We start from the raw sequence: 19878 nt of genomic DNA on the forward strand, positions 1-19878 counted from the left end.
GAATAGAGAGCCCCTAGGTTAAAAGGGGAGACAAATAAATATACCTTGGGCTAAAAAGGGGATTTATTTTTTAGGGAAAAAAAGAAAAATTTCATGGCTGAAAATCCCGATTCATTTACATGGGGAAAAGTGAGCCAGAACCAGTATTCTTTCCCTACATATATATATATATATATATATATATATATATATATATATATATATATATATACATATATACATATATACATACACACACACACACACACACACACACACACACACACACACACACACACACACACACACACACACATATATATATATATATATATATATATATATATATATATATATACACACACACATATATACATATATATATACACACACACATATATACATATATATATACACACACACACATATATATACATATATATACACACACACATATATACATATATATATATATATTTATATATATATATACACACACACACATATATACATATATATATATATGTATATACATATATGTATATATATATATATATATATATATATATATATATATATATATATATATACACACACACACATATATATATATATATATATATATATATATATATATATATATATATATATATATATATATATATATATATATATACATATATATATATACATATACACACACACACATATATATATATATATATATATATATGTATATATATATATATATATATATATATATATATATATATATATATATGTATATATATATATATATATATATATATATATATATATATATATATATATATATATATATATATATATATATATACATATTTTGTCTCAGAGGGTGAGTACACACCTTCAGCGATATCAACTTTTCACACTGAGGAGTGATATCAAATAGGTGCAGGTGGTTTGAGAGTGGAGATAGTTGGCTGAGGACAGGGGGAAGTGGAGGAGTATCATGGGAAAGGGAGGGTGGAAGCATGGTTCTGTTGGACTTCACCCCTTATAAAGGGAAGAAAAGGAAGCCAAAGTATAAAAGCGATAAATCATCTTATTTTTTTCAATCCATCTTTGCTTAACATTTGATTCTTTTGGAAACCGATAAAAGCTGAAGGTATGACTTTCCGATTGGTGATTACAATCCGGAATGAAACACTGGAAAACTTCAAAAAGCTATGGTGGCTGTATTCAACAAGAGTGTAAAACCAGGCCATGCGTTGTCATGTCAACATGACATCATCGCTTTGGTGCAATTTTGTGGTGTATTTTTTTTAAAAATCCAATTTAATTTTATATTTGTTTTGGTACAGCTGCAATGCCAAAAAGAAAATGTCTTCTTTCCGTTGCAATCATTGTAATTGCTTCAGCTATTATTGTGCTCGGCAGGATGACATTTATCAACATTTCTGTGGATGAACAATTCGCCGATTTTGCGATCTCTCGATTTGATGCTTTTGCGATGTATTTTGCATTCTTGTTAGTTATGAAAACCTTCAAGAATAAAAAGTATGGTTTTTAAAAGCTCACAACTTCACTCTGCAGTAGATTTTTAAGCATACCATTTTGTTCACATTTGAATGAGCTCATAATTCTTTTTCAGGAATATCACAGTCAGTAAGGGAACAGACCATGAGGGTATGAAGGGTTTGTTCAAAAAGCAATGGGGTTATGGCCTACATTAGATGGGGTTATGGCCTACATTAGGCTAAAATAAAGGATAATCACCATGCATTTTCATATCATAGGTATAACCTGTGCTATAACAAGGGTGTTATAAAACAAGATGGAGCAAACACTGTTTCTCTGTCTGCATAATATTCACTTCCAAATGCTCAACAAGGAAGCAGCACTTCAGAACATGAAGCTAAATGAATTCATAGCATCAGCACTCGTTTGTTTACAGCAAACATTTTATTAAGTCGTAGATGACGTACACGATACACCTTAAAAGTGTTTTTGTAAACGTTCAATGAAAGATGAACTGATGAACCCTGACAACAATCTCTCAAATCCTCACCAGCAATCGATCACGAGTCCTCTTCGGGTGACTTTCACTTTGCACATGTCCCGCTAAAATCAGGTGCACACGTCTGACCTACTTGTTGACCGAACATTATCAATGACGTGAAACAGTGCACGTGCTCGTACAGGTACCAGCATCTGAAGAGCCTGTATCGTAGGAACAGAAGGCAACTTGTGTTTATCAGAAATATGTACTCACCAATTGGCCTTGTACATGATATATATATACACAGAAAAACCCCAAAAAGCAAGTATAAAGCATGCTTTTTGTGGATATCTTCACTTAAGCATTTAAAACGCTATACAAAGCAAGTCTTTTGCAGACATTGTCTAAAAGGCTGCGTGAAAATAATGTTTAAGAACCCTTACTTCCTCCCCCAGCATTTAAACAGGGTATCCCAAAAGGACCTGCATCGACCCTGCCTGATCATGGCTCAGATGATCAAAATTCCCAAGTGAGCTGTGGTGAGGTTTATCCTCTCAATTGAACTGATAATCAGAGATGCTTCGTTAAATCGACTCCACGGTACCATTTCCCAGCATTTTGACACAACAGAATGCAGAGCAACCACAACCAGTACCAAACTGGTTTGGTCAAACAGGTTGGTTTATGACCTGTTCAGTTGCTCGTGAAACAAGATTCTTATAATAACGTGCTCAACACACATTGCACTCGACAATTATTATGGAACAACACAATCCTCAGGAATTAAAAACACAAACTTGATGCTCAAAGGTAAATCAAATCGGGCTTTTCCCATCATGATGCTTGGAATATGTCTAACTCCAAACAAGTTTGCTGGTCTCCATTATAAATACAAATACAAGACATGCACTTACATTGATCAAAATTAAATAAACCTCCTTGAACCCCAAGTGAAAGGGAATAACAAGGAACCAGCCTGAAATAAGAAACAGGTACAATCAATCAATGCTCTGACCCACAAAAGCAGGTGAAACCATCAACTTTTATTTAGCACCCACACCTGTGCTGCACCGTGAACCAGTGGACCTTCGTTTGATATAATGATGATGTGGTCGAGAGCAAAATGTGCTTCCAATGTATGTTGATCGATACAGTTCACCTGTAAGTTCTGCCATGTAACACCTTCTACCTGTCTGCGTGACTTGCTAAAAGCTCCTCGTGTTTACTGGATTCAAAGCGATTGCTATTACTTCTATCATGGCCTCAATAATTCCCACATTATTGTGGGGGTCAGCAGGTGAACGTCTTTCACGAAGCAGCTAGCCAGGTCTGAAATTTTGTCAGGGTGCCGGTGATACTTCAACTACTCTTTGCGAAGAACATAGTAGGATGTAACATCCACAAACCATTGCTGGCAGGTGGGAGGCTCAGTTTAATGTCTGTCCGAGGGACCGCATTCTAATTTATGAATCACCATGCTTGTGTAACACCGGGGTGGCAGTTTATAGTTGGGCCGAGATTTTAAACCCAGGCTAGACAACTCAGAGGTAAGTGCGCATCATTCTAGAGTCGAGGCTATCCTACGAACCCTGGATTCAAAGGTGATTACCAGGCCACAAATGGTCTTTTAAGGCTTTTATGGTGATCATGTAGTTTTAGATTGAAAACGGGAACACAACATTTTTTGGAACACTCAAAATATAATCAGAGCACCTGGATCAATGCCAATCCTTAGTTATGATGCCATAATGGTAAAACCCTGAAAGACCCCATTGTTTTCCAACTCAGTCATTGTAGTTTTGGTGGCACTTAAATGAGACATAATGATTGGCTAAAGTGAGGGAGGAGCGGGGATAGTGATGTGCTAAAGTTTACGAAAGGCCTTGATGTGCTGAACTGGCGTAAATGCAATTTGTAGTGCGTTACCACGAATAGTCATCGAATCAAATGTGACCATTTTGTGACTACGGTGTAATTGGGTGTGAATGCCAATGTCCATTGCATGTCAGATCTAATACTGAAGTCTTTTCTTATAAAAAGAACAATGAGGTATTTCAAAATAAGGGATTGGTATTATTGTGCTCGAAGTAACAACCTCTGATCGTTTGCAGTCATATGATATCACAACCCTACTCAACTCATTGCCTTTGCTGTTCCAATGAATGGGCTCATATGGTTCAAATAAATATCATTAAAGGAAAAGGTGAATGAGCAAAGGTAATGAAAGGAGTGTAAAACATCAAACAAATGAGGTTAGGAGTGTGTGGGAGAATAAAGGGGGATGGATGGGCGGGAAGTTAAAGAAAAAAACAAAAATAGACAATTTTAGTGTACGTAATACAAAGATTACCCTCAAAAACACTCCAACTACCTTTGCATATGGTTTTACCACATTCCCACAGAGGCGTGAGGCTCGAGGTTAAAATAGATATTTATGCCATGAATGATATCCATAAAGCATCATCATTGTCACAGGGGGTGAAGTGGTTTTAACAGGTTAGAAAGAAAGCGATTCCAGATAAAGTAAAACATAACGTTCGGCACAAGACAATTTTAAACAAAAAAAAATAACATGATCTGAACAACCTTTGGTGATGATGGAGTGAAATAACTTTGTAATTCCCACCAATGGCTCACTCTCTTGTCGGCCTTACCAAGTTTTTTTTCTGAAGAATCTTCCGAAATTAAAATTTCCTCCAAAAAAGAAGAAAAAAAAAAGACGAAGCGCAATCACAATGAGAAATGCAACCTCCAAAAGTCTGGTTGTTTTCTGCAGGTGCTGGAAACTCCGCAGGAACTTGCACCAACGTGACCTTCCGACTCAACATAAGTTTGTGGGCGATGTTCCGCTTGCAGCAATAAAAAAAAAAAAAAAAATTGCCCAAGGAAACTCCGACAAGGCTTTCACCATTGCAGAAGAATAAAAAGAAGATAAAACTCATGTGCGTAGTGCAGCTGTAAAAACAAAAATACAAAATCCGTTGAACATAACAATAATGGTCCACAGTCTTCAAACCATCAGTGAAATCCCAGGTGCTTCCTGATAGTATGAAAAGTTCCACATTTGGAAAGTGTTTCGGGGATTGCAGGGGGCAAGGCGGATGGCGGCGTCTCCCATGATGGCTTTCCAAACCATCAAACGGGAATTCGCTTCGAGGCAGAGACCATTGCTGTCCACCTTCATCAAGTGATTCATCTGCGGCAGCGGGGTACAGTGACGGTAAACCATGATGGCTGTGACAATGATCAATCACTTATGACAAACAATACAAGCTCAAGAAAATTATATTTTTTTACAAGGAATGAAAATAATGGAACAAGAAAGGCACTGGGTCGATCGCATACCTCCGCCAGGGTGAACAGTTTACGTTTTGTATCTCAATGCTCGGCTCGGATCTGCATCCGGACCTGAACCAAAATCTAATCGGCTTGTTCTTGTCACTTACCCAACTCATCCACCAAGTTTTGTCATAATTCGTCCACAAATTTTTGAGATATCATGTCTCTATAGTTTTGACCCCATCTCTCAATGGTGAAGAATCACTTCAAAAAAAAAAAAATCGCATCCAGATCCGAATCTTCACCAAAATCGAATCAATCCACCCTTGTCACACAGTCAACCTGTCCACCAAGTTTCGGCTGAATCCGTCCACAACCTTTTGAGATATTACGCTACGTATCGTTTTATTGAGGATTTGGACTCTTCGTTGCTGAAAACCGATTCGATCTCTGGGGTAAACACGTCACTTTTATTGTATTGAGGTGTTTGCATGGATTACCAGCAGGTTTTCTGGAAGCGCGTGAAGCCAGGATTGCTTCGGATTTCCTCTTGTACAGTTTGCCATCATCAGTGCACTGCTCATTTTTGCACGGACCACACAGTGTCCTTTCTGGCGAACTTGTCCCCACCAGCTGTACTCAAACTGCTGGGACTGCAGGCATGAACAAGTGCAACGTTAAGTGATTGTGGAGTGCAGAATCGATCTGGATTGAAATCTGACTCAATTACAATGTGCATGATTCGATGGTCTGAGTTGTGGTTCATTTGATGACGTGTTCAAATGTGCCATGGTGTCCGTGTCATTAACACTTCTACATGGACATCCGCCATCGAAATGCGGCACTCTGCTGCGATTACCTTTTCCGTGGTGAGGTTCGTGGAACACTGGGTGAGATGAAGATTGTTTTCCGTAAAAGTCAAACACATTTTCGACCCAAAGTTCTGAATCTGTGGAGCACACCACATGCATTATAAAGACCAGCATGTTGGATTTCTTTGTCTTCAAGACAGATTTTAGGCGTAATAAGAAAACGATCAGGGCTCCAACTAGTAACAATAACAACAAGAGCGCAAGTGAGCACAATATACGCCTGAAAAAGTCTCTGTGACACACACGCGCACGCACACACACAATTATATATTCAAACACGTCAATTTATGAAGAACAAGAAGGTATATACAGAATTGTGCTACTACATGGAAAACAGCATCCTGGTTGCCATGGCAACCACTTTAGATGCCGAACGTATGTCACGACACACCGTCTCCGCAGTCTGTACCTATGTACCAAATATGAAACGTGAAAGTTGAAAACTTTGGGAGTTAGAGTGCGGACAGGAACGGACGGACAGACAGACAGACAAGCCGGTAGGCAGCGATGGGTCGCCGAGCATGGAAACTATAAGATATAGAGCAAAATGGATGTCATATAGCGGATAGGTATTCACCTTAAGATGAAGCATATTAGGCCATCAGCCATGGCTCAGAAAGTGCCTGAAAATCAAGTTTCGTTCCACTCATGGAGGGGGGGGGGTAGACAAAACCTTGATGATATAATAGTATATATCCAAATACATACGTATGTAAAAGTTCTCCACTCAAATCGCTGCAGTTACTGTGTATTTTCATCTTGAAAATCGATGCATTCCCCGCGCTCTCTCATTTGAATTTTCTCCACTCGGATCACGAGTTGGCCATGTGACGCCTCGACAGCCAATACATCGGCTGACATCATATGCAAATTTCGTCAGACTGTCATGTGACCAGCTAAGTTGTCCAAGATGGCAGCTTCCTGCAGGGAGGAAATCACCGGCAGCTGATCGGCGATTTTTGATGAACATGGCCAGTGAGGACGCTCCCCCGTGTATTATTCACCAGGACAATGGAGCGAACGAAGAAGTCAAACGTTTTACGTCTGTAAGATGGGATAAATGGAGAGAAAGTGTCAACAAATGGCTCGTCTTAGACGGTCACGAACGACGTTGAGCCGAGAGTGCTGGCGCGGGAGGACTAACTTCGATCATGGGCCTATTGTACCCGGAGTGCCGGGGTAAAGATTTCAGGTTACCCCCGGGGGTAGCTTGAAATAGATTTCATCCTACCCCCTACGATTTCAGATTACCCCCCTCAAAACATTTATTTATGTTGTTTATTTACAAAAAAAAGTAATTTAATTGATATTGAAAACTAATTAGGGAAAAACCATTAACCACGTGACCGCCTTTAAAGAGTTTGCAATGAATGTTGATTTTATTATGAATGATTTTATTTTAATATTGTTATTAATTGAAATCAGTATTTCTCATACAGTTATAGTTTTTGCCACATTTTGATGAAATCCTTCTTCGATATAGTTGATCCAAATAGACATACTGGTTTATCTTTTTAACCAACTCAGACTATATTTACAATTATGGAAACAATGCAATAAAATCAATGTATAAGAAAGGCAATGAAAACAAATAATTTTTAATTCACAATTTCGTTGTGGTGGTGGTGGTGGTCGTATGGCAGCTGAGCTGCCGGGGTAGCTATCAATGCTTGAAGCGTGACCGTGTCGCTGATGCAGTGCCCCTCTAGCAGTACACACACTGGAACTGGTACTCATTTCCCCAACCTAGGAAGGATGACAGGTTGAGTGTGTATCGCCTGGTGTTGGCTCAGTGGTTAGGGTGGTGGCTTGGGATACTCAGGTCCTGAGTAGTGGTGAGGGTGGTGGCTTGGGATATCAGGGTCCTGAGTAGTGATTTGGGTGGTGGCTTGGGATCCTAAGGTTCTGAGTAGTGGTTAGGGTGGTGGCTTGGGAGCCTAGAGTCCTAAGTAGTGGTTAGGGTGGTGGCTTGGGATCCTAGGGTCCGGAGTAGTGGTTAGGGCGGTGGCTTGGGATCCTAAGGTCCTGAGTAGTGGTTAGGGTGGTGGCTTGGGATCCTAGGGTCCTGAGTAGTGGTTAGGGTGGTGGCTTGGGATCCTAGGGTCCTGAGTAGTGGTTAGGGTGGTGGCTTGGGATCCTCGGGTCCTGAGTAGTGGTTAGGGTGGTGGCTTGGGATCCTAGGGTTCCGAGTTCAAGCCCCGTCGGCCACTGAATTAATGCACCGGGGGGTTGACTCAGCCTGTCATCCTTCCGAGGTCGGTGAAATGAGTACCAGTTCTAGTGTGTGCACTGGTAGAGGGGCACTGCATCAGTGCCACGGTCGCGCTTCAAGAAATAAGAGCTACCCCGGCAGATAAGCTGCCATATGACCACCACCACCACCACCACAACGAAATTGTGAATTAAAAATTATTTGTTTTCATTGCCTTTCTTATACATTGATTTTATTGCATTGTTTCCATAATTGTAAATATAGTCCGAGTTGGTTAAAAAGATAAACCAGTATGTCTATTTGGATCAACTATATCGAAGAAGGATTTCATAAAAATGTGGATAAAACTATAACTGTATGAGAAATACTGATTTCAATTAATAACAATATTAAAATAAAATCATTCATAATAAAATCAAAATTCATTGCAAACTCATTAAAGGTTGTCACATGGTCAATGGTTTTTCCCTAATTAGTTTTCAATATCAATTAAATTACTATTTTTTGTAAATAAACAACATAAATAAATGTTTTGAGGGGGTCATCTGAAATCGTAGGGGGTAGGATGAAATCGATTTCAAGCTACCCCCGGGGGTAACCTGAAATCTTTACCCCGGCACTCTGGGTACAATCGGCCCATGATCGAAGTTAGTCCTCCCTCGCCAGCACTCTCGGCTCAACGTCGTTCGTGACCGTGTAAGACGAGCCATTTGTTGACACTTTCTCTCCATTCATCCCACCTTACAGACGTAAAACGTTCGACTTCTTCGTTCGCTCCATTGTCCTGGTGAATAATACACTGGGGAGCGTCCTCACTGGCCATATTCATCAAAAATCGCCGATCAGCTGCCGGTGATTTCCTCCCTGCAGGAAGCTGCCATCTTGGACAACTTAGCTGGTCACATGACAGTCTGACGTAATTTGCATACGATGTCAGCCGATGTATTGGCTGTCGAGGCGTCACGTGGCCGACACGTGATCCGAGTGGAGAAAATTCAAATGAGAGAGCGTGGGGAATGCATCGATTTTCAAGATGAAAATACACAATAACTGCAGCTATTTGAGTGGAGAACTTTTACATACGTATGTATTTGGATATATACTATCATATCAAGGTTTTGTCCACCCCCCCCCCCCCCCAGATGAGTGGAACGAAACTGCACGACACAGCTTATGGCTGATGGCCTATATCAAATCTCATCCAGTTCCATCTACTGATAACTACTCGGTATCCATTTGAATGAAAAGTACCGAAAATGCGGTTTGAAATCGGCAATCCCCAAAGTTCGAGGGGGTGCTGTGGGTGAACAAAGATCTAAATCGAAAATCCGGCTTGATCGTTTGTGCACAATGTATTCCACACGATTAGTGTGAATTTTCATGACCATCCGACCATAACCCTAGGAGGAGTAGCATTTGGCGCGAAGGCACCTCCAGCTCTCGCATATTATCGATTTTTGCACTAATTGACCTTTGACCCCTGACCGAAGCGAAATCGGACAATATGTCCTGAGGCAAAGTTGTGGTACTCATTGAGTACCATGAACCTGCAAAGTTTCATTCGCATGGATGCACTCACCTGGTCGCTAGGGGGCCTTCAATTTTCGCGCATAGTCTAATTGTAGGGGGCGCTGCGGGTAAAGTATTCCATATATCACAAAAAACGGAATATATTTGATAGAGCATCACCTGTAGATCATTCGTGCCAAATTTCATAACCCTACGTGGGATAATGGCTTTTGGAATTGATTTCGCGTGAATGGTACCGATTTTGAAGGTTTTTCGGTTGTTGCTAGGGAACCAAAGCGTCCCTAGCAACCATTACAATTTCCAAAGCACGAGGTCATAAGATGTACCTACCACCCGAGTTTGGTCAAAATCCGCCCACGTTTACTACCAATTATGCTGATGACAAACGAACAAACATCCAAACAAACAGACAGAATTACTGACAATAAGGGTCACCTATTTTGGCGACCCAACAGACGGACGGACAGACGACCGGTATCACATAATACGCCCCAATATATAGCTATATAAAAAGGACATCATCAAATAACTTTGGCTATCTCTGGCATTGTACCACAGGTGAACAAAAAGTTTTCCTATAAAGTGAAGGGAACACATCTCAAATTAGAAGGGCACTCGGTAGAGCGCATACCTCCTCCACGTAACGCCTGATCCACGAGAACATATCGGGCCCAATACATTTTTGAAATATCATTGCTATACAACACTATATCGTTTTTGGCCACATCTCTCAATGGTGAAGAATCACTTTAAAAATTCTCGTAGTCGGATGCGGATCTTCATCAAAATCGAATCATTTCATCCTTGTCACAAACCGAACCTGTCCACGAAATATCATCCAGATCCATCCACAACTTTTTGAGATATCTTGCTCACAAACGGGCAGTCAGACGGGTGACAACATAACCTCCTTCACCTTAGGTGGCGGAGGTAAAAAAAAAAATGACAATTTCTACATCTGGTCATTAAATAATTTTTTAACTTTGTGTTGGGGGCAGGAGTCAATTACGAGCTCAGTCCACAGGTAGCATCATTTCTGAGGGACGCAGTGCCCCCTGTAGGAATTTGTAACTTGCTCACAGAGCCGGCAATACCTCGCCTTCTCTTTATCAGAAGACACTATGGGATCTCACGTCCCTCAATTGATGCGAGCAGATGGGACACCCAGCGAAACGTCTATCCGAGGGATATCACCCTGCCTGTCTGTGAGGCACCAATGCGACAGTTTATGATGTAGTCAGTCCGAGAATAAAAGCCAGACTAGACAGTTCAGAAGTAAGTGAAATATCAAGGACTATCCAGGGATGCAATAATTTCTCCAGACTATCGAGGCTGCTTTGTCCCCGCAAACAATACCTCCACATCATCCTATCAGAACACATCCAGCATTAAACATCCTGCACTGTCAAGCAGCAAATGAAGCATCAAGGAATTTCCCAGTAATTATCGTGGCGGTAACAATGTCTCGCCTTTGTGGATATTTATGATGAATGCAAAACAAACAAGAAAACGAGCAATCAGAGATCGCACACCCTCGCCAGGACTTGTTTTGTGTGGCGTTTGTGTACCGGTGTGTTACTTAATTAATGAGAGACATAATTAGAACTCGCACTTTATAACTGCTGGCAGTGATCACCAGGTACCAAGACGTCCAGCTATGATTGGACACCTGACCCTGACCCATGACTTTTATTATTGTTCAATTTAATTTAGAATGGGATTAAAATAAATTCAATTCAAATCAAATGGAAGACCAAATAGGTACAAGTCGTGCATTGGAGTCATCAGAACGAACCCGAACAAGAGAAAAGCAAAGATGAAGTCATCAGGAGGAGCCCTGGATAGGATTCGAATTTCAGCTGCGACTCCTCTACCCTCAAACCCATACAAGCACAGCCAAGTAAGCTTATTCAAAACAAAAACAAAAAAAACATAGGGGCAATAACCCTGGGTGCTCACCTGGTTCCTTCTGTCTTCTGTCTGCGATATGCTCCCCCCATATTTTCTACCCCCTTCTGGTAAAGCTATCAAAATCAAGAATCACTGCTCACCTAAAAACTCTTTCATTCCTCTTTTTTCCTCTAGATGATCAATCCAAATCAAATCAGGCTGTACAGTTAAGCTTATGCTTTATATCCCACTAATAGGTCGGATCTGCATCTGGACCTCACCCAAAATCTAATTGGCTTGTTCTTGTCACCGACCCAAGTTTTGTCATAATCCATCCACATTTTTTTGAAATATCGTGCTATATAACGTTTTTGGTCCTATCTCTCAATGGTGAAGAAACACATAAAAAACAAAACACGAGAAGGGCACTTGGGAGAGTGCATACCTCCACCACGTAATGCCTGATCCACGAGAACATATTGGGCCCAATGAATACATTAAAAAAACGTGATATATATATATATATATATATATATATATATATATATATATATATATATATATATATATATATTTTTGCCACAATCTCTCAATTATGAAGAATCACTTAAAAAAATTATATAATTATCGTATCCAGATCCGAATTCGGATCTTCACTAAAATCGAACCAATTTTTCCTTGTCACACACCCATCCTGCCACCAAGTTTCGACCAAATATGTCCATAACTTGAGATATCCTGCTCACAGACAGACAAACGACCAAGAAAGCCGTTGTGCGGAGCACGATACTTGCGAAATCCCGATAACAAATTTGACAATAAAACAATTAGTGGCTGAATTTAATTACCTGATATGCAAATCCTCTATAAATTTCAAGTCAATCGGATGAAAATTGAGGATTTTAGAAATTGCACCAAAGTTGTTGACCTTTTGGCTGAGGTCAACTTTAAAAATAATTGGTGGTTGACTTCGCTGGCCTGATGTGCAAATCTTAAAATTTCAACCCAATCTGATGAAAATCCATTTCAGAAATTTGGCAATGTTGCTGACCTTTTGACCTCAACATCAACAGGTTTCATGCTTATGACAAACTATACCATATGGTGAAGTTACGTGAAGATCGGTTTAAAATCGTGACCTGCAGGCAATTTACAACCAAATAAACAAACAAACAAATGAAAAATCACTCAGTGACACTTGTTGAACCAGAATGGCACTCGGAAGAGCGCATACCTCCGCCAGACTGAACGGTTTAGATTTTGTATCCCACTGATCGGATCTGAATCCGGACCTTAACCAAATTTAAGTCAGCTTGTTCTTGTCATCTAACCAACTCATCCACAACTATTTGAGATATCATGCTATACATAGGTGTTGGCCCCATGTCTCAATGGTGACGAATCACTCTAAAAATTCTCGGATCCGGATTCGGATCTTCATCAAAATTTAACAAATCCTTCCTGGTGGCACTCCCTAACTGTCTACCACGCTTCTTCCGAATCAATCCATAACCTTATGAGATATTGTGCTTTCTATTGTTTTTGGCCCAATCTCTCAATGGTGAAGAATTACTTAAAAAAATTCTGTTATCCGAATTCGGATTTTCAGCAAAATTATGCGTTGCTGCCCTTGGCCTGTCACTGAATATACAAAAAAAATTCAGAATAATTGCTTGAAAACTGTGGCCAAAAATGTGTGACAGACAGAAAGACAGAGACGCTACATACTTGGCAAAATGTTTTTGTTTTTTTTTTCCCAAGTAATAACACGCGACTAATCAATATACTTGACAAATCTTCCATTTTCACAAGTAACAATAAAAACGTCGAGCAGAGCACAATTCTTGTGAAATCCCTAAAACAAATACTGTATGAACATCAAAAGAATTGGTGTTCGATTTCAAATGACCACAACATCAACAAATCGTCTTAAAATGTCGGGTCAATCGGATGAAAATTGGGGATTTTAGAACTACGACAAAGTTGTTGACCTTATGCCTTTGTTGACCTCATGACCTTTTGACCTCAAAATCAATAGGCTTCATGCTTATGATCAATTCTACCAGGTGGTGACGTTTTGTAAACATTGGAGTAAAACTGTGACCTGGAGGCGATTGACATAAAAACAGACAGAACAAGAAGGCATCAGGCAGTATCCCTACAGGTTATGATGAAAATCATGCAAATGACGTCACCGTCACGTTGACCTTTGACATATATATCTATATAAAAATCAAAAAACATCGACAGTGTCACTTTTGTCCTTCGGAATCCTCCGGTGAAGTTTGACAAATACAGCTGAGAGTGTTCGCGAGTTATCACACTCACAAACCAAAAAACGAAACAGACCTACAGATGACGAAAATTTGCAATTTTCGTCATAACAACGCATGTGACCAACCAATATACTTGAAAAAAAAAATCTTCGATTTTGGCAAGTAACCAACAGGCAGAGATAGAGAGGGGTGAAAACATAACCTCAGTCCACCTTCAGTGGTGGAGGTAATAACATTTCGTAAAATACTGGTTCATCAAATTTATAAGTTATATGGAATTTCTGTTTACAACATCCTTTGCCCCGTATTTAGCGTCTCATCATGAGTGATATCGATTAGAAACCGTTGACAATTGCGGTTGTGAAAGGGGGCTGCCGTTGGACCCTCAGACAGCCACTTCGCTAGCAATGCGATGCATATGAAAGAAGAAGCAGAGAAAAAAGAAAAATATAGGAAGAAGAATATGCCACTTCCCCACCATTTCTCCGGATGATCAAATCTGCTTTGTCCCTGTCAAATGCATTTCCTTTTCAATTAATTATATTTATCCTCTCCGTTCCCACCACTCAGTAATAATATTACACCAACACGTCTCCCCTGCGCTTTCACGCAATCACATACCTGTCCACCTGCTCGAACGGCTGGTGCATCGAGATCAGGGTAGACATTTTCAAGATACCAAGAGAAGGGTTTGCATTGCAAACGCCTGTGCAAGGCATGTTGCTCTTGGAGACCCTCGAGCTCGTGAACGTTTGGGAGCAGGCGCCGGTATCCAGCTGCATAAAACGTGTCGATATGTTCATCCATCCAGACTTCGGCCACACGACGTAGGTTCCGTTCAATGATGGCCAGCTTGTCTCCACCAGGGAAGGAGTATGGGTTTTCCGAGCGGTATATATGACCGACTCGAGAGCAAGGCACCACCTCTATGGCTCCGCCACACATCCACACCTACCAGTCACAGTTGATAGATTGACGAAGGCCACAATATGTTAAAACATGCTTTCAATACGCAGGATCCAAAGTATGATGCTTTGATTGAAATTCTAAGTGCATGTCTAAGCTACTTTGCCAAATGACTGAAAAAAATTATTAAACACATCATAATTGGTTTGAAGTTGTTAACAAAAAACAAAACAATCTACCAAGATTGCGCAGACCCACCTTGAAAGACAATTCAATATTTTCACCTCCCCACACTTCGAGGCCTGGGTCATAGGTGCCAAGCTCATAAAAGTATTTCCGGTCAATGGCAAACAGACCACCTGCCATCACGGGACAGCTGATAGGATGAGGAGGGGGGGCGGGGAAGGAGATATATGTTTGATAAAGGACCAAATTAAAACCAATCAATACCGGTCCAAACACAAACCTCAGGAACTCACTTAAAAGGATCTTCATATTTCAGGCCAAGCTTGGTCACCGTTTCGGGAGGAACAGCCCTCCAGCGGAAGTTCAGTGGCCATTCGAAAACTCCACGTAAGAAGTGATTTGCAAACTGATACCTGCAGACCGGAAGAACAAAGTTTGTACATCAATCCATCTCTGCTTAGCGGGTTCACACGGTCCTTAAAAGGCTAGGCATGGCTGCCAACAAAGAAACGACTGCGAGATTAACCGAAGTGGCATTTTTTATGGAATGGTACTTTATTTCCATACAATGATGTAAAATTAAAACTCTGTTATAAAATTAGTTTCGCCCCAAAAGAGATGCTAGACTATTGCAATGCCCCTGTGTGTCTGTCTGTGTGTGTGCATCCACATCCACATCCACATGGTTTTCTCTGCAACCGCTTGTCCAATTGATGCGAAGCTTCACATGGTATGGCATAGGTCACATGGTATGGTAGGCATATTGGATCAAAGGAAAAAATTTGGACATTTTCTCTGAAAACACTGAGCAAAAAAAAAAAAAAAATTGAGACTTGGCAGATGTCATCAACTTCACATGGGTTTCGAAAAGGGTGATAATGATGATGTCATGAAGTGGTATTCCAGCCATAATTGGTTGAATTGAAATTTTTACCTGAAAAATCTGAAACTTAATGCATCTGATCTATGACCGGATTTGAGTGAGGAATTAAAGTTATAATGTTTATAACCCATTCCAAGAAACTATGTGACATAATAGGATGCATGGATGATACGGGTGTATGGGCCGCAATAGCAGCGTTTTTCAGTTACCGATGGTATTTTTGCTCAGAATGAATGCCTCAGGTGAGACTATGCACTCGACGAGTGCCGTTCTAGTAAGAGGCAGCAATTCTCAGTTGATCAAATTGTAGTTTAGTTTCTCTTTAAGGAGGACTTGCTGAGAAAGTCATGAAGGACCTGTTCATCTCAAATGTGTCGATGCAAACAATGATGAAAGGCCAATGTTTCGTCAGCGTTGGCATGGACACATTTGAGATGAACAGTTCTTCTTTGGTAAACCACATTTCAAAGTTGGCCTCCAAAGCCAGTCACTGACCGGGCAATCTCCGTCATACAAAATCCTTCCTTGGCACATCTGAACTCCGAGTCACATAGAAGGCCTTCATCTGCAGCTTGATGGGGAGTAGTGCTCTCCCCTCTGGGCTGGCTCCCCTGCCTCACATATTGTACAGTTTGACGCCGTTGGAAAGCAAGGCCTTCAATATTATTGGAATCTCCCACGCCGAAGCCAACTCTATGGGCATATCACTTTACCATCGCAGACAGGTCAGGTGTCTCCGTCTTCAAATGTCACCTTCCTCCTTTCTGGTCTTGCACCCTCTGCTCTTTCAGTGCTTTGTCTCCCTACAGGTTTCTGTAGGGCTCCACACGGTCCACCATCGTGAAACTACCTAAACCAAGGATCACTGCTCACATTCACCCATTCATTCCTCTTTTTCCCACCTGTAGAACCAACTTCCACATTCTCTTCAATCTCATTCTTCCTATCAGGTCTTCAAGGTAGCTGGTCACCACCATGTCAGATCATTCGCAATCCAAAACCATTATCTTTTCCACCCTTGTTAACCCACCCCCATCCTACTGCATATATATATATATATATATATATATATATATATATATATATATATATATATATATATATATATATATATATATATATATATATATATATGAATGTAATTTTATTATTATTTATATGTACATTTGTAAGTTTTATGAAACACTGTGTTTTATTATTGCAAACTTGACAAGTATCAGTCTTCGGACTCCTTGTCCAGTGTTTGACATTCCCAACAAACCAAAATGATGCATTCGGGAAATTTGTACGAGACAGAATCAAGAAAATGACAGAATTTTATTGGAAGAAATCGGAACACCGCGATTTACATCAAGAGTATGAATGAATGAAAAAATAAATACATGACACTTGCAACAGAACACTGTGGAGGAAAAATTTATATTAATGCATTCTAAATTGTAACAAATGGGGTTTTAAAAATGTAAGTTTTATGCTACAAGTTGAATTGGCTGTCCTTTTTGGCCAAGAGTCTTTTGCCCTATATGTTGATAAAATATCTTGGTCTGGAGCGGCGTGACCTGAGCTGATAACAGCGAACTTTTGCCTCGAAATGTATGAAGTGGCTTCTCGCCTTGAGGACACGTATGCAGTCTGGGTTAAATAGCCCCCACCGCTCTCCCATGAAAGTATAAAATGCTTTGAAATGTAAAATTGTTTCAGTGCAAGCACATGAGGATGTATAGCATCTCAGTGGCTTGTACTCCTTGGAAGTGACGAAGTACCAAGTTAGAATAAAACTCTGATGTAATGTGGAAGTGAATTGAATCGGGTTGGTCTAACTGTTAACTAAAAGTAAGAATAAATGGAATAGAACCAAATAATATTGCAACAAATGGGGATTCTTAAGTTAATTGTACGAGGGTGAGAAGTGTATGGTGGTTAATTAAAAAATAAATTGTTTCACAAAGAAAGGACTTGTGTGGACATCGGTTATCAGTGTCGGTGGGTTTTATGCAGGATTTTATAACCAAATCGGACAAACGTTAAACTCTGCCTGAAGTAAAATAGGATTCCACAATCAACCAGGAAGAATCATTCAACAATCACAAGAGGGTGGGTGAAAAAAATCCACAACAGTTGGTGCCTGGTGACTCGGATTCGAACCGACGTTGCTGCGGTGCTCGTGACCAGAAGTGCTTAATCTGCCGGAGGCAGTGCCTGGAGGAACGACAAGTGCTTGAGCGAAGGTAAGGGAGAGCACTCTCAGCAGGTAATGCATTTCGAACGAAGAAAAGTTAATTATCAGATAATTTTATTGATAGAAAGAATAGGTAGCGGAGATAGTCCGTTTAAAAGTACACGATAAGTGCTGTAGTTGTTTTAGAAAAGTGCTGGAGAAGAAGAGAAGTCAGATGAAATGAGCATGACGAAGTGACATGCCGCAGACCGCGCAGAGGACGCGTGAGATATATGTTTGCATTGATACTTACCTGATAGGAGAGATACCGTGATCAGTTAGTTAAGGCAGTATTCTCAGGGTGAGGCCTACCCATTGCACTACAGGAGGGAGGTTGAACCCTTGTGATTTCCCCAAATGTGGGAAAGTTGTCCGTGAAATTTGTAGAATGCAGGAAACGATTGACCAGCTGGGTGCGTGGCTGGTGATTTGCATGTGTTGCTGAGAGTGAAAAATGAAACTTGTGCGAGTCCAATAGATTTCACTGCAATGAAACGTGTTCTGTTGGGATTTTGACGATATTTTAACAACTAAAGAAACTTCAGGCGAAGAGTTAAACCAGCTTGGCTGTTCGTGGTTAGGTGCTGATAACGCGAAGGTCGCGAGCTGCGACTGCGCAGCTCGCCCCCTCCACTGAATCGGTGGGGGGTGGCATGCTCTCTCCAAGTGTCTGTGTTTGTCTTAGCTTTAGCTATGAAATTCTATTCATATGCAGATTCAAGAGGGTGGGGCTATTGTGTCGAAGTGTGCATGCCGTTGGCAATGACTTTAAAATGATAACACTGGATGGATGGATGATATGATAGTGGATGATAACACTTTAGAAGGTTTAAGAATGTCCTTCACGGGTTTCTGTGAAAATTCCGATGAAAAATGAACATTTTAAGGTTTTGTGAAAATATTTGTCAAGTGATCGCACGTGATCACAAGCTAGTTGATGAGATGCAATGCTCGTTAGTGTGCGTGTTGAAGCCATGACAGAGTAATGCTAAACTGTGGGTTTTGCCTGTCTTAGAGTTTTTCTTTTTCTTCCCATCGGATGTGGAGAGAACTTCCTATTTCTTGTTACTTGGTATTTGTGGCGCACCCTCTCTTCTGAATCTGTTTAAAGTAAAGTCCAATTGGGAAAAAAGTGCCAAAGTTTTACTTAAGAGCCATAGGGATTTTGGATAAATTGTGAATGTGGGATATATTCGGAATGTGAAGTCTTGGGAGGTGAGCTCTCGCTGGCATTGTGATGATTTGTAATTACACAACCCGGCAGGTTTAAGTGCTGGGCAAGCTCTGAGGACGTGTCAGAAATGTTTCGAAGATTTTGATTTAAATGTAGAAACGTGATTTGGAATGACTTTAAAAATGATTTGATGATGTTTAGCACGTGGGGCGATTCACAGATAATAGATGATGCCCTCGGATGGACGTTGAAATCGTGTTGTTTTATTTGTCTGCGAATGTTGAGGTTGCCTGAACTTGTGCTGGGAAGGCAATGGCAACCAACCCAGTGTAACCCTTTGATCAATTCAGTCAAGGTAAATTCATAATTTAATTGGATCGATGCTGAAGACTTTTGTTTTTGATTTATTGATTTTAAAAGAAAATATTTTATTGTCTCGACCAAAAAGTTGTTTATATTAAGAGAGATTGGATGGTTTTATTCGTCTGAAGT

General features: G+C 40.4%; 1 protein-coding gene across 1 annotated transcript in view; it reads right to left on the reverse strand.

Moving 5' to 3' along the window:
- Nucleotides 1–4379: 4379 nt before the first annotated feature.
- Nucleotides 4380–19878, reverse strand: part of LOC147027480 (polypeptide N-acetylgalactosaminyltransferase 5-like) — a 59205-nt gene continuing 43706 nt past the window's right edge. Inside the window, exons 6-11 of the mRNA XM_085876940.1 lie at nt 15405–15524; nt 15184–15301; nt 14641–14970; nt 6099–6188; nt 5740–5892; nt 4380–5156 (exon numbers count right to left, since the gene is read on the reverse strand). Coding sequence (XP_085733066.1) covers nt 4971–5156; nt 5740–5892; nt 6099–6188; nt 14641–14970; nt 15184–15301; nt 15405–15524 — 997 coding nt within the window. The 3' untranslated portion in view covers nt 4380–4970. The remainder of the gene's footprint in view (nt 5157–5739; nt 5893–6098; nt 6189–14640; nt 14971–15183; nt 15302–15404; nt 15525–19878) is intronic.

The sequence above is a fragment of the Eptatretus burgeri genome, chromosome 4, assembly GCF_056783735.1.
Source record: "Eptatretus burgeri isolate ZD-2024b chromosome 4, Ebu_testis_v1, whole genome shotgun sequence".
NCBI classification, from domain to species: Eukaryota; Metazoa; Chordata; class Myxini; order Myxiniformes; family Myxinidae; genus Eptatretus; species Eptatretus burgeri.